Source organism: Cryptotermes secundus, unplaced genomic scaffold (genome assembly GCF_002891405.2).
Source record: "Cryptotermes secundus unplaced genomic scaffold, Csec_1.0 scaffold183, whole genome shotgun sequence".
Taxonomy (NCBI): Eukaryota; Metazoa; Arthropoda; class Insecta; order Blattodea; family Kalotermitidae; genus Cryptotermes; species Cryptotermes secundus.
The window spans coordinates 625,337-641,525 of NW_019729899.1; the positions used below are offsets into that span (position 1 = coordinate 625,337).

The 16,189-nt window shown below is 38.8% G+C and overlaps 1 protein-coding gene across 3 annotated transcripts in view; it reads right to left on the reverse strand.

Moving 5' to 3' along the window:
• LOC111865743 (deubiquitinating protein VCIP135) overlaps positions 1-16,189 on the reverse strand; it is a 36,893-nt gene that overhangs the window by 2,470 nt on the left and 18,234 nt on the right. For 2 of the 3 annotated variants that reach the window (XM_023854008.2, XM_033751946.1), the window contains exons 9-15: positions 14,694-14,825; positions 14,376-14,590; positions 12,623-12,708; positions 10,759-10,903; positions 8,640-8,772; positions 8,028-8,149; positions 1,335-2,105 (exon numbers count right to left, since the gene is read on the reverse strand). In XM_023854008.2, coding sequence (XP_023709776.1) covers positions 1,335-2,105; positions 8,028-8,149; positions 8,640-8,772; positions 10,759-10,903; positions 12,623-12,708; positions 14,376-14,590; positions 14,694-14,825 — 1,604 coding nt within the window. Of the gene's footprint in view, positions 1-1,322; positions 2,106-8,027; positions 8,150-8,639; positions 8,773-10,758; positions 10,904-12,622; positions 12,709-14,375; positions 14,591-14,693; positions 14,826-16,189 lie in introns of all 3 variants that reach the window. The other variant, XM_023854007.2, reaches the window with a different exon arrangement.

Sequence of the window (16,189 nt, forward strand, 5' to 3'; positions counted from 1 at the left end):
GATTCTGTACAAAGAGTCAATAACAGTTAATTTCTCTTTTGTGGTAGCTTGCAATACTATATTGTTAACATGCTCTGTCACCAGTTTTGTGACTCATGTTACAGAAATAAGATCTAAAGGTTTGTGACGATGGTATATTGCTACAAATATTATGTTTTAGACATTATCCACTGTCCTGTCTATTGTCTAAAAAACTGTCCTGTTTCTTGTTTAAAACAAAATGTTTTGGAGACTGGATTCTGTCCCCATCCTACTCAGTTGGGTCCAATAGAGCTAGCCCCTATCTCTGGAGATAGGGGCTAACTGAGTAGGTTTTACCTGAGGACAGGGACAGAATCCAGTCTCCAAAACGTTGTTTTAAACAAGAAACAGGACAGTTTTTTAGACAATAGACAGGCCGATGGATCATGTTATAGAGTTCATCTTTTGGCAGATGAAATACCAAACCTAATTTTCTTTTCAACTGTCTCAGTTAAGTTGTATCTCCCTCAATTTACAGGAATTTTGTCTGACAGTGAAACACACTCATCAATTAGGAAGAATGGACTCTTTCATCAACTGTCAGAAGTTGTAATTATCATTTAAGCGAATGCCATGAAGTTCAACCAGTTCAAGATAAAATTATACAGATACAGCTTTACATGTTTCAGCCAGAAGGGTCTCCACACTACCCAGAAATACACATATGTTATACAAATCATTAAAAATTAATATTTTAACTAATCATGTTATTGCTAAATTAATACATAAACATCACTTATAATGGTTAAATTTCTAGTTGTGAAATGTTGAATCAGTGATGTTTTCCCTTTCCAGTGTTCGTATGTAGAGGATTCTATATGCTGCAAGCAGACCCACTGCTAAGCAACAGCCGCAAAACAAACTAGACAATGGCAGTTACTAGGCAATGGCCTGTAAACAGCAACAGAGGAAAGGTGTTTTCTGTGCAGTCTATGCCAAGATGTTATAAGGAGGACAGTTAGTGTAAAAACAATGTGTGTTCACAGTGAGGCGTCAAGTGGCAAACTGATGCAACAGGCTTCTGAAGTGTCACCTTGGCCACACTAGTAACCTCAAGAAAAAGTATACCCCCTGCTCAGACAGGGTATATTCACACAGGAATTGTAAAGCATTAAGGACTACATCATTAAGATGCACAGGAGAGTGAAGACATAGCTTGATGCATTCTTAACCTGGTCAGAGAGTGCCCAGTACCCATTGGAGATGAGACCAGTTGGGTCCCAGAGCAGGTCTGAAGGCAGTATGAGAGAAACCCCTGCCCATGTCAGAAATCAAACCTATCATCCATCCCACATACTTACACTTTTACTTACTTCAGCCCAGGTAACTTGTGACTCAGAAGTGGCAGTAGTTGACCATGATGGCTTAGGTGATGCTAACACTGAGTAACCAGGTCCAACTCGTACAGTCTTTGTGGAGGACTTCTCAGCCTGATCAACTGGGTATGTGTAATCGCCTGTTCGTGAAGCAGAAGCTCCACTACAATGAAAACTGGCTCCACAACTATCATCAGACTGGAAATCATCAATATCTTCTTCAACCGCATTGTACTCTTCAAATAATATACCACGACCTCTAGATTTAGCATGAACAGAATATGTCCCACAATTCCACATTCCAGCCAACTCAGGATTGGTAGAATGAAAGCTGTCAGGGTCCTGAATGGGGCGTGTCTGTTTTGCCAACTGACGTGCCTGCCTGTGCAGCTGATTCTGATATTCTCGCTCTTTTCGCAGTTTGTACTCCAACTGTTGTTCTTTCAAGCCAATCTGAGCTTTCTGCATCCTGGCATCATTTATAACTTTGGTTTTATCTTTCTCTGCTACAGGGAGTCCCTGTTTTGTCTCATCAGCAGATGTATCCATAGGGGGCTGAGTTTCCACAGGAGTCATAGCAGCCATCTTCTTGCTCTGGTCCTTGTTCCCTTGGAGCTGAACTGCTATTGGACCTTCAGAACAAGATATAATCTTAGATTCATTTTCCTCTTGTGAAGTAATGGTCAGTTTTGGCTTAATACCAGTCTCCTGTTGCTTTGAATCAGTTCTAGTGGGAACATGGATGTTTGACTCATCTTCATGATAGATCTGAAATATGAAAATCAAATTAATGCATGTACTGCAGATAGTTTCGTTAGGTGTTACATAAAATTCCAAAGGCCACAAAATGGAGAATAAAAAAAAATACATGAGCCATCATGTTTTACACTCTTCCTCTGTATACCCCAACAGTGTTTTATTCTTATTTCAATATACCCATACCTTCAAAATACATCTCGTGGTGACACATAATTTTTCTGTACTGTTCTTGCACAAGTATTGGTTGATGGAAGATGAGAAATCTTAACAAATAATTCTGATTTAACACTCTTAGAACTCATATATTCCTGTATTCCACTCAGGAAGTATCTACATGTATCTGTCTTTTCCACTGCTCATATTACACTCAGCCTCTAAACTGTGCATTGTCATATGAAACAATTTTAAGCATCACCGCTGCAGAGGCAAAGTACAGTTCCTCTGAAAGAGGGCTATTCAAGTGACAGCCACAGACCATACTCAACCCCATGCAAAAAAAAAAAACCCTCTTGCCTGTGAAGGGAAGGGAAGAGATTTTCTTTACAAAAGACATAATAAAACTCTAATATCCTACTGTGCACTCTAGACAGCACTGATGCATTACAACAGCATCTGCATTTTAGCCTCATTCACCAGTGATATATTGAGCGTCCACAATTCCTGTCGATATTGGTTTTCATTTATTTCATTGGCTTGAGATTTACAAATTCCTATAACAGTAATTTACATTGTATATTTCCCTGTATTTTCAATAAAGTGGAACCTTGATATTACATGAATTTATAAAATTTTTAAAAATGCATATTTTACCAGATACTCATCACATATGAAAACTGTCAAAATATGTACCCCCCAACTTCCAACTGCCGGTCACGGTAGCTGAGCAATCTAAGGCATGTACTATCTTCGCTCGCTCAGAAGCCAGGATCGTGGGTTCAAATCCCACACAAGACATGGATGTTTGGTGTGTGTACGCATTTATTCTGTGTTTGTTTTTTCCTGTGTTTAGGTAGAGGGCTTGCGACAAGCTGATCACCATTCAAGGAGCCCTACCATCTGTAAAAGTGATCAATTAAACTCAGAAATCAGCCCTACGCTCCAAAGTGGGAGAAAGAGGGAAAAAACTCCCAATTACATATAATACAAATACCACTAAGGTTTAAATAAGTGTGTACAGAAATATATATTCTTTAAATAAATTATAAGGATCTGAAAATAACAAATAATAATTCAATGTTCACATCATTAGCATTATATGAAGCAAGAAATTAAAGATTTTCTTGAACTTACATAACCCCTTCTACTCCCAGCTTCTAATTAGGAGCTGTCCTTTATAAGAAAAATTATTTTCTGCATGCATACAAGAACAGATCATTCATACCCTGCCCACAAACCCCAGCCACACTCCATCCATAATTCATTGCATGTGCACACATGTGAATATAAATTCACAAATTTGTATTGAACTCAAGTAAGAGATGAAGCAGTTTAAGTTGCATTTATACTTATGGGTGCACACTATATCAAGGTTGTTATAAATGCCACAACTGGAATACGTGCTAGAAGTTTGTGACATTACATACATAAGCAGTGGTTTCGAATCGGCCATTATATTTAACTGAAAAGCACAAGTTACAGCACATAGCTCAGGCAATCAGTTGCTGAGCAACCTGTCATGTGAGATCTGTGGTAGACAAAGGGACAATGGCACGGTACTTCAATTTTCCCTGCCAACTGTCATTCCACTGACTGTTGCATACTGTCTATCATTCAGGGCCGGTATGATATGCCGATCAGTGGCCAACATACCAAGTCCACTCCATCTCACCCATTCACATGAATTAAAAAAAAAAGGGGGCGCTACAACAGATCTGGTTGTACATTTTGTACACCTGTAAATTACATTCTGAAAACTGAATGCAAAGTTGTGTTTGTACACTCTCCATTTTCAAGTGAGTAAACTATAGCACCTTTACTATTATTGTCACACGTAGGGGGGTACGCACATTCAATTATAACATTATTGCTATTCTACAAACTTTCAGTTCACCACTGCACACATCTGAACATCCTTTTATAAGATCTCAACTGGCATGTGACATCTCGAAAGGAGTTGTCCAGATGCCCATCATCAAAAACTGGATCAATACAGACCATAAAAATAGTGCCAGTCCACTGCACAATCACACAAAAGACTTCCTTCAAGAACCTTCTGCAGGAGGATTAAATAGAAAGTATTAGGACTAAACAGGAATCAGCTGAGAAGTGATATGGTATATTTTCTGTGCTATTATCTCTCCTGCAGTGGGACATTAAAATTCTTCGAACACTTATATTTGTTACTGAAGCATTTCATTTTATAATTGCTGCTCCCTTTTTAAAATTAAATATCTCAACCATGTGTCATAAAATTATGAAACAAAAAGTCTCTGAAAGATCAATTATCAGAGTTCATGTATCTATATTTTCATTTATACAGGGTGCCCCAGGAGGAATGTGCCAGACTTTGGGAAGGTGTTCCTTATGTTAAAGTATGCCAATATAACCCAAAATACCTATGTCCAAAGCTGAACGGTTACGGAGATAATGGCCAGAGAAGTGTGAAACTTTGACAGGTGTTACACACTTCTTGATTACCAAATACATATTAAAACTGGCAGGAATATGTGGTTTCTGTAATGTTAATAATGTACATAACATCAAACTAACTTGTGAGTGACATGAAGCCATTAAATTGAACTACAAAAAAACTCGCACGCCATGTCATAGTTGTCCTTAGGGTACCAAGCACTATACATGACACATGAATGGCAAGCACTGCCATAACATGGCTGACTGCACATTCTGGTATGCGAGTGTATGCAGCTAGTGTGAACCGTCATCACCACACTCAAGGACAAACATCGATAAGACTTGTCAGCTGACAGGTAGAGTGCGTGGACCCGCCATAAGACCACGCTTTTCTCGGGCCATTATCTCTGTAACCGTTCAACTTTGGACATAGGTGTTTTGGGTTATATCGGCATACTTTAACATAAGGAACACCCTCCTGAATTCTGGCACATTCCTCCTGGGACATCCTGTATATATTTATTAGTAAAATTCCATACTTCTGGATTATTCTCAAGAAGTACACCACTGTCGCCACTGACATGCATTTCAGTTCCCAATATGTGACCACAAAGGCATGTCTGTCTGATGCAGATTCAGCACATGCAGTCCTGTCTGGTGTTTAGAGATGATACACAATCACAGAAGCTGACTGACAAAACTACCTCCAGCCTAAACACACACTCACATGTTTGATTACTGTGACACTGCACTATGACCTCCTGCATCTCTAAATGCCTCACCAATAAGAGACGATTCTTCCTGACATGCAGGCTGAACTTGTAGTTCCTTTGCAAGCTCAAGGCTAGTGTGGACAAATGAAATATGCAGCAAAAGCTATCTGTTCTTTCAAACATCAACTGCAAATCATTATCTTGTACAGTCTATGAAATCATCACTAAAATGATTATACCACAAGAAACTTGAGGAGAATATTTGAACTGGAGAGAGATGAAGTGACAAAGAGGTTTGAGAAATCTACGTAATGAAGAGCTTCGTAACTTGTACTCTTCTCCAAGTGTAATGAGAGTGATCCAAGTCAAGGAGTATGAGATCAGAAGGGCATGTAGCACAAATGGGGGGAGAAACAGAATATATATAGGAAATTGGTGGGAAAGCCAGAAAGTAAAGAGACCACTGGGAAGACCAAGGCGTAGGTGGGTGAACAATATTAAAATCAATTTGAGAGAGACAGGATGGGATGTATTGGATTGATCTGGTTCAGAATAGGGACCAGTGGAGGGCTCTTGTGAACACAGTAATGAACCTTTAAGTTCCATAAAATGCTGGGAAGTTCTTGAGTAGCTGCACAATTGGTGGCTTCCCAAGAAGGGCTCAGCTTCCTGAATGAGTGCCACCACCAGAAACATTGTTGCAACTCCAGTGGCACATACAGTAGTGGCGTAGTTTTCAATACCAGTCGATTAGTACACTTTCTAGCCACTAAAATCTTACATTCAGACATCTCTTAGCCACTTGTTGTACCTTAACCCGTTGCCGTGGTTCGTCGTGTATGTTTCGTCAGGGATTTAAATCGTCTGGGGGGGTTCGACGTGTATGTTTCGTTCAGCTGCACACCTATGTTATAACGCCCATAATAATTGATGGTTTTGCTGTAGATTGTTAGATTTTTCGCTGGCCTGTTGTCAGTAGAACAGAGTATAAATAAGACACGACTTTATCTGTGCCAAGTCATCGTTACATATGCCTGTCTTGCAGCAAAGTTCCTGTGGTTCTGGCGAGCGGTTTNAAGAATGCCAGCAACTTCATCATTTCATTTCTGTTCATCTCCGTCTAGTGATGGGTGCTAGATCTTAGTTTTAGATTAGGCATGTTTTCTAAAAAAAATCTGGCATACCTATTAGTTTCTCTGGCTATTACTTCCACAATTTCTGGTGTACAAAACAAGTCAAAATATTCCAAGGCTTTACTGGGGTCTTCTAAATCAACATTTATGCCACACTTGCCAGTAAATGCAAAACATGGTGACTCAGCACCTGACTTCACCAATATGCCATGCTGCACACTACTGTTGTCAGCGATATTTTCTTCTTCATCAGAGCTGACACTCTGTTCACTGCATGATGAAATTTTCAAATTTATTTCACTGTCACTACTATACTCACTCTCTGAAATACCACTGTATTCATTCTCTTGCAACAGTTCATATAACACATTATCACTCATACGCATCTTCTTGCTAGGGTCTGCCATAATGTTTACTCACAAAAATTCAAACTGAGGACAGCTATGAAGCAGTCATCATCATCCTGTCACTCTCTGCAGTATCTAGGAGCTCGAGCAAGCACAACGTGCAAATCTGCATTGCTGACTGTCATTGTATCTATAACATTACAGCTGGAAACATGCATGACATGTAGAGATGTCATACCCACTATGACACAAAGCACCACATGACATGTTAAGATGTTAAAGGGACACATCTTCAGAGACTAGCAAATAGGCCCATGTGTGAAAGGTGCCTGAACAAGGACAAAACAGCCTCACTTGCCCTATGTGACTATGATGACCAGCTAACTTACGGTTTCAACACTTGCAACTTCAATTCAAGAAACTACGTGGCTACTAAAATGCTCTATTAAGAAAAGTGCAATTCTTCCAAAGTGTGGCACTCCTAGAAGGCTAATCAAAAAAGGACATAAAACAGCCTGCATAACAGTCATGGCTAAAGTCCAGTGTGGATCACCCTTACCTGATATAATATCAGCTAACAGGTGAACCCTGCAGACTTCACTATACAACAACAAAAAGGTAATGAATGTTCCAACAAAATAATAATAATAAAGGGTCTTATAGTTTACCCACTTCAGAATAGACACTGTACAAACACAACTCTGCATTCAGTTTTCAGAATATGATATCAAATGTACTGCTAGGTCTGTTCTGGTTCTTTTCCTTTTTAACACACGGAATGGGCGAACAAGAGTCCGCATGGGATGCTGGCTAGTGATGGGAGTATTCCACCAGCCCTGGACAAGAGACAAGTATGAAGTAGTCAGTGGAATTGTAATTGGCAGGGGAAATGGAAGTACTGCCAGTGTCACTTTGTCCACCATAAATCTCACCTGACCTGACCTGGGATTGAATCTGGGGTTCCACAGTGTAAAGCAACCTGAGGCATAGCACAGCCTTGTTCTAGGCATTACTAATATTTTGCCAGAACTCTTAAAAATGGTCAAAAGACAGCAGAAACAGATTTTTTTTTCACCTGCTAAGAAACACCTGCAAAGTTCTTGAAATTGCAATATGTATTAATTTACCACAGATTTTTTTAATTGCCCTATTTTTCCTTTCACTTACCTTTAAAGCAGGCAGGTGGGATGCACTGGATCCTGACTTTTTTCGCATTGCATCCAAGCACTTTGACAATTCTAGGATCTGTGTGACCACTTTCTGAACAAGCCTCTCACTGCCAAACTCACCTAGGGAATAAAGCAGATTTCATTATGAATCATATTGTAAAATAAGTCTTATAATTTTAAAAGTTTCTTGTATGATTATTAAATGTGGTCTAAGAAAAGAGTAAAAATTACACTTATGTAAAAAAAAGAATTTCTGGGCCTCAGGGAGATGAAGTAACTGGAAAACAGAACTTACATCCAGTTCTACTTGTATTTGTGTAGAAGTGAAGTCTAGATTATGATAGATCGGATATGTAAATAAGATGGAAGAAATATGAACACAACAAAATATGACAGGAAAGCCATATATGATGCAGAACTTAATACACCATCTGATGGGTAAATTTTCAATCAAAATTAAAGTAACTACGGAGGTTTGGTTGTCCTACCTCCGTTGATATGCAATGAGGTTTACTTGTATTATTTCAACTGGACATCTTTCTATGTAACAAGACTGTTCTATTCACATTCCCTGAACAATACCTCAGTGTTACAAAGGAAACAGTTTTACCTGGAAAGTGCTTTTGTACAACATAGGATGCAACCTGGAACACATTGCTGTTTAGGCTTGGGTCACACTCATACTGGAACCATGCAATGATTTCAGTAGCCTCACGCCCCTTCCATGTCATCACTACAGGGATCTGCACACACAACATATACAAACACAGCCACCTTTGCTGTCTTACAACATAACGTAACATGAAGACAAACAAGAAGTAAATTAAAACTGAGTATAAACAGACACTGTCTGACGACAACATTATGTCATACAAAGAGCCAACACGAAGCAAAGAAATATTGAATCTGACCAGAAAACCTGTAGACTCAAATAACGAAATTGTTATAACAATAACAATGCAGAATTGGAAACATTTATATCTGTGTAGTACAAATGACTGATCGAAACTTTGCTGAACAGAAACAGAAATCAATCTAAATATGACAGTGCAGGGTGCGAATCTTACATAGGCAATCTACAGGTCACGAGCAGATGCTGATGTCTGTTAATTTGGGTGGTCTACCAGACCACAGCTTTATTAACAAGTTCTGTGACACAATGTGCACATAACACCATGTAGTCCAGAGAAAACCCAATGTTCTAGGGGAACATATATTCCTCTTAAATGTCAAGCGCTCACTGAAGTACATGGCATTACAACCCAGAAGACTCTGTGATAACCTCAAACGAAACAATGTGATTACAGTTTATATAACCTTTGTCCATAAAGTTCCGAGACTGAGTCTGTAAAAAATACAAAATTCAACTTATTAACTAATGGTTCCTTTGCCCTTCAAAGTAGTCCCCTCCGCAGTCAATACACCATTGTCAGTGTTTCAGCAAGTCCTGGAAGCAGCTAGTGAATGTCTCTTTCGGAATGGCTCTGAGCTCCGTTGTTGCAGCTGCTTGAATAGCCTCTATATTCTCATATCCCCATCCTTTTAGCTTTTTTTCAGTCGTGGAAACAGAAGAAAAATCACATGGAAAAAGGTCAGGGGAGTACGGGGGATGTTGAAGCACAGTAACGTTGTGTTTAGCGGCACCCTTCCGCCTAGTGGAGGTCAAGTGAACTAACGTCAATAACACAGGCGAGCCGTAAAATGTCCCGTATTTAGAACACCTTTTCCTGGAACTGCCATCATCTACCTAAGCTGAGATATTAAATCAGTCTCAGAACTTTATGCACAAAGATTGTACAAAGGAATGACAAGACAAAGATATCAATTTCACAGCAGTACTCATGAGTTCTTTTATTCTGAATAGACCACAAGGAATAACGTCTCCAACCAGTTGCCTGAGAAGTCACTATATTGGACCCACTCCCCTTTTCTGATATGACAGTGTTACAATCTTCTAGACAGATATTCTGGACACTGTCCATTCTTTAAACCACAATTTTAGGAAACTTGTTTTTCTCTTTTCAGGTGACAGGGTAAAACAAGGAATCCTAATCCATAATGAATTTTGGAAAAGCTGGTCCCAAAAAGCTGGGGGGGAACAAATGTATAACCTCTTCTGCATCAAACATCAGACAAGGAAACCATGATGTACACTAATTAAAACAAAAGACAAACCAGGAAACAACCACAAATTATCAGAAGTTTCAAAAAGACAAACTGTAGAATTGAAAAGAAATCTATGCTAGACGAACCACAGTTCATAGAAATTAAATTAAAAAATGTGACAAATCATGAATACTTAAAAAAAATTCATAACATTTCACAGTCCACCAAATACACCAGGTAAAGCAATACCACATGAGAAATTTAAGAAAATAAATAATTTCAGAGAAGGATCCAAATAAACAGTTGTGTCCTAGTTAAACTGAATTGCACTGCAGCTTGCTGATTTCCTCGATAATAACAGCATTGTGAAGTGTTCTATCTACATGACCCCCATATAATGTTCTTTGACTCAAGATTTTCTGGCATTCAGTGTTCAACTTCAATGATCCCAAGCCAGTAATCTGAGTGTTAAATTGCCTCAATTTATGATATTCCTCAGTTTAGTGCTCAGACCCAAGGCCTCAAAAGATGCCTCAAAATGAGGGTTTCAGTATCATATACAGACCAGTCTACATTACAGTGCACTGGCTGGCTTCAAGAGACCAATGGACTTTGACACTTACCAGATCTGGAGGGTTGTCATACTCCTTTCCATTCCACCAGTGCTTGTAGCCACACTGACAGTGAGATGAAATGGCACGTGTTGGGGTCAGGTCACCATTTTCGTATGCGATGGTGCCATCAGCATAAACTAATCGCAGCTTCATGCTAGATGAAAACAATAAGAACAGCTTAAGACATGAAAAGAGCAGATATTAAGGCAATTACAACTTTTGTTTAAAAATTTCAATGATGTCTCTGTCACACAGATGTTTTTATGTGATCTATTAAAAAAAAAAGGCAAAGCTATCCTTGTAACAGGCCGTGGAGGCCCATAGGGTTGTGTGAGATTGAGGCTCCCACATTTTCTAGACAATCAGCTCACAGATGGCAGTGAGGTTCTCAAACTTACACACCAGCTGCCCTTTACCTCCCAGGAAGATTCCTGGTACTCATTTCTATTAGTGCCTGAGTAGACCTCATGGCCATTACGCGAGTGGAAGGACTAGGTCAATTGAAAAATCCTATTACCTCATCAGGAATCAAACACGCAACCTTCCAGCTTGTAGCATGGTGCCCACAGGTGATCTATATATATCCTACAATGATTACGAAAACAAAAACTATTTTTTTAACGCCCACAGTTTTTGAGTGCATTCTTTGCAGCCAACTGAGCCAGCAGCCAGATTTCATTTCTGTAATTGGTACTTTCAGCCAATTTATCAGAGAATGCATTATTTTACTTTAATTGGACATGTGAACAAACAAAATAAAAGATGCTGAATCTTTGAAAATCCACATTTTATGAAATTCCACTCCATGATGTAAAAGTTGGTGTTTGGTGTGCCCAGAATGTAAGACAGATAAATGGCCCTGTGTTTTATGCAGCAACCATTAATTCTGATAGATGCGTTAGCCAAATAATACAGCCCTTTTAAGGCAACTGACAAAGAAAAGCTACTATATACATATCCAGTAATATTCATAAGTGCACATACTACCAAACATACCACGCATGCTGAACAACTCTGCATAAAGCATTTGGAAAATGAATTATAAGTCATGGTTTAGGACTACATCATTCTCCCTGTATTATTCCACATGATTTCTTCTTGTGGGAATATTTAAAAGGTAAAATTTATTAAATCAATCCATACAAAGAATAATAATTCATTTAGAGAAAACAAACAACTCGAAATATCCTGTCCTACCCCAGAGAACAACTACAGTGTACAAGCCAGGATCTGTATAGGTGTGGAGAACACACCACAGCCAAAAGAAATACTGTCAGCATCTCCTATATTGTAAATTCTGTCATGGATTAAAGTGACCTTCAACAAGATTTTGGACTGGATATAGCATTTATTGACCACTTTAACACACTATTCGTAATTACACTTGATTATAGCACCAACACTAATTTCCACATTTTACTAAATCATACTAAGTCTTTTCCAGCCTGCAGTCTCTCTACCAGTAGTTTCCTGGTAACGGTTCCTAGCAACTGTCAGTCCTCTGCTTCCGGGCTCAAGTCCTCTCTCAACGGCAGCTCCCTTCCGAATGAACTACTGTTGCTTCACGTGTCCTCCTTATAACCCCTTTGCATGGAAGGAACAGAAAGCACCGTTTCCAACAGTACCTATATTGCTGCACGCATACCTGTTGCCATGGGAATGTGTTGCCACAGCTCTACATGATGCAATATGTAAACTTTGTTTTTTGAAGTTGCTACAACTTCACTATGACCTCAGCTGACCAGGGAGGATACACCACAGCTGAAGCAGTGTCACGGAAGAGTGAATTTGGGTGTATTAATTTCCAAGAATGTGTGCTATAGTCTATGTACATTCATGGAAAAGACCATACAATTAATAATAATCTACTTACTCCAGGCAGAAGGAGCACTTTTCAACACCTGGGAGTTTATTCAGAACCAGAACATCCTTCTTTGCATCATATGAACAGGATACACCCTAAAAAAAGAAGAGAGATTAGTCAAAGGCTGTACTTCTAATAACTCCTGAAGCTACAACTCTGTTCAGTTTGTTATCGTGTATGATTTCTGCATAAATAGTGTACAAGATTTATTATTGTAGCATACAGAGAGGAGTTTTTTAAGTATCAAATCCAAGTTCACAGTCTAAGCTACAAATAATTTGGCTGCAAATTTGATGACCTATATAACGAATACATGAATGGATGCAAACATTAAAGTACTGAATGCAAGTTCAAGGTGATAGTGGTGGTTGTAGTAGAGGCAGTAATTGTAGTGGCAACAGTAAAATTTAGATTAATTAAAAACTTTATAGGGAGTTTCCACATTGAAAATTTCATCAATGCAAATTGGTCATAAGTTAAAGAAATGGGTATAAGCATCACCTTATTAGCAAACTGTGAACTGGAAATTCATTAGATTATATATTTAAGTTGTGGTCTTCTGGGTTATAAGGCCTTGTAGTCTAGCAGACAGGTATCAGTGCTTCAGATTAACCCTGAAGATGTTCATCCACATTTCTCTAATCACTTAACCAGTGAATGAGGTTAATTCTTTGTAATGGATTAGATGCCTCCCACCCTTTCACCTGAGGATGGAAACAGATCCAGTTTCCAAAACTCGTTTTTTTAGAATATTAAACAAAGTATTACTCATTAATCCCAAAGTTAAACAAATTTATCAGAATTCTTTAGAACAGAATTTTGTTTTCCACAGATGTATGTATGCCAACGAATTTCAACAGTTCAAACAAGGTAAATCTTCATATAAACTTCAGCTTAACTTCACTTTACAGAGAGCCTGAACTAAATAATCAGAAGAGGAAATAATACCAGAATATAATCCTATGATTGAGCAGAACAGGTATACATTTTTTTATTTAATTAATAGCGTCTTTACAATCTGCTCTTGATAATATGGAGTAACAGAACAGGTACACATTTTTTTATTTAATTAATAGCATATTTACAATCTACTCTTGATAATATGTAGTAATACGTAAATTTGTTCTAAGTAAGTGTCTTGAGTAGAGACGCCATCCACTGATGATACTGACGGGTCCTGTAGAGGAATGATGATGGTTTTAATCTTCGTCATCTGCGGATTGTGGCAGGTCAGACGGCCACTGTCTCCTCAATTTTCTTCTTACATCTGGTGGGTTGCTAATTTCTACAACTAGTCTGTTGATATGTCCGAGTATGCTTCGATGGTAGAGTGCTGACAATCTATGTATTTCTTCTGTGAGAAATGGTATTTGCAGATCATTGTGAATAGTAAAGTTGGAGACATACCAAGGTGCTTCAGTTACTGAGCACAAGAATTTGGATTTAACTCTTTGAATTATTTTTGTGTTTGATGGTTTTGTACAGCCCCATACCTGTATACCATATGTCCATATGGGTTTTATTATGCACTTATATAGTAGAAGTTTGTTTTCTATGGATAGCTTGGATTTACTGCCCAAAAGCCAGGATATTTCTCTTAGTTTTAAATTTAAATTCTGACACTTTGTTTTGATGTGTTTCTGTCATGTCAGTTGTTGGTCAAGACATATAGCAAAATTCAAATACCTGAATAGAATTAAATGTACTGCAGTAACAGTACACCTACTATGAACACAGTCTCCTAACACCATGTTATACTTACATAATTTGCGAAGGTATATACTTTCTTGTCCTCCAATGTTCCGTACTGTTTGATGGCAAGGTTATAAAACAATCCATTGTTTCCAGGACGCAGCCATTCAGAAGATAGAGGTGCTACACAAAGTGAATAGCAACTTAAGCACTTGAAAACACGGCGTTCCTGTATGGCCTTCTGGGTATTTGATGTTACAAGCTGTGGTGTGATAGGAGTAGCACCTGAGAAATAAATTTAAGGTTCATAAAAACACTTAACAGGGGAGACCTACAATGGGACAGCTTATCTAATAATAAACATAGTATAAAACAAACTTTTACGTACTTGGTTTCTTGTAGTTGTACTGGTACATATCACAAACTAATGAGGGACGGACACCAAACTTCTGCAGCATCAATTCGTCCATTGCCTTTACCAACTTTCTGATGTAGCTCTGTTGCAGAACCTTGTTACCACCTGCATACAAGAAGTAATGTTTAAAAATATACTAATAATACTTCTTTTCAGCCTTCATGTAAAGAGAATCAGTTTAAAATTCACAAGATTAAGTCATAAATTAGGTAAAAAAAAAAAGGAAAAGATATTCCTGTAACAGGCCGTGGACGCCCATAGGGTTGTGAGACGTTGAGGCTCCCACATTTTCTGGACAGTCAGCTCATAGATGGCGGTAAGTTTGTCAGCCTTACGCGCCATCCACCCTTTACTCGCAGGAATATTTCTGGTACTCATTTCCGTTAGAGGCTGAGTCGACTCCAAGGCCATAGTGCAGCTGGAAGGATTAGGTAAATTGAAAAAATCTATCTCATCAGGATTCGAGCCTGAGACCTTCCAGATTGTAGCATAGTACCTCAACCAACTACGCTACCGCGTGCCCCCGTCATAAATTAGGTATCACTGTTAAATTAAATGTTACTAACTTTCCTTTTAATGGGTTACTGGCCATTCATTATCCCAAATTTTGAAACCATATTTCAGAAAATGGTTATATCCTTCATAGTATGTTAGCACTTTGCGGACCGCACACCCTTTAAAAGGTGTTTCGCTTTTAAACATGGCGGACCGTTCGCCTGTTAACAGGCTTTTAAAACACGATAAGTTGCAACACACTACACATCTCTCTGGCACCACCCAAGTTGCACACAATGGCATAATAAAACTCTGGAATATTCGCTTGTCAGTAAGTTGATCTCACTGTTTTCTTAAGCCACTATAAGCGATAATGCTTTGTTGCTCTTCAAGCTGCATGCATCAGCCAGCAGTTAGTGTTGGGGTATGGACAAGGACAAATTCTTTTCCGATGAGCCAGCTGACCTGCCTTGTGATATGCGTAGTTATAGTGTTTGAGAGAGCAGCAGTGACAGGGGAGAGCAAAGAATTGTGGCCACAGACAGGAAAAGTGACCGTAGCTCCGACGATAATGGGGGTAATAGCATTGCAGTGACAGTAAAAAATTTAAAAAATCACAAAAATCTAAACCCTGATTCAAAATTGAAATACAAAGCATTTCTAATAAAAGTGGCAAAGCCCTGGGCTACAGACCAGATGGTGGCGGCAGAACCAGAGTCAGACACAAACTTAGTGCGACCATGCACATTCAATCCCACCCCACGCAAGCCTCATGTGGATCCCACAGGGCGACTCTCGGGTGATATGCGGAAACATACCCTCGTGAAAATTGTGAAGCATGAACATTCCAAGGGGAAGCATCTTTCTAGGCAATGCCATGTTTCCACAGTTCACAAAAAAGGAGCATGTCTACAGTTGCAAGTTCTCTGTAATGCCACTTCACAAAGGTGAACGTTTCCAGAAATATCACACTC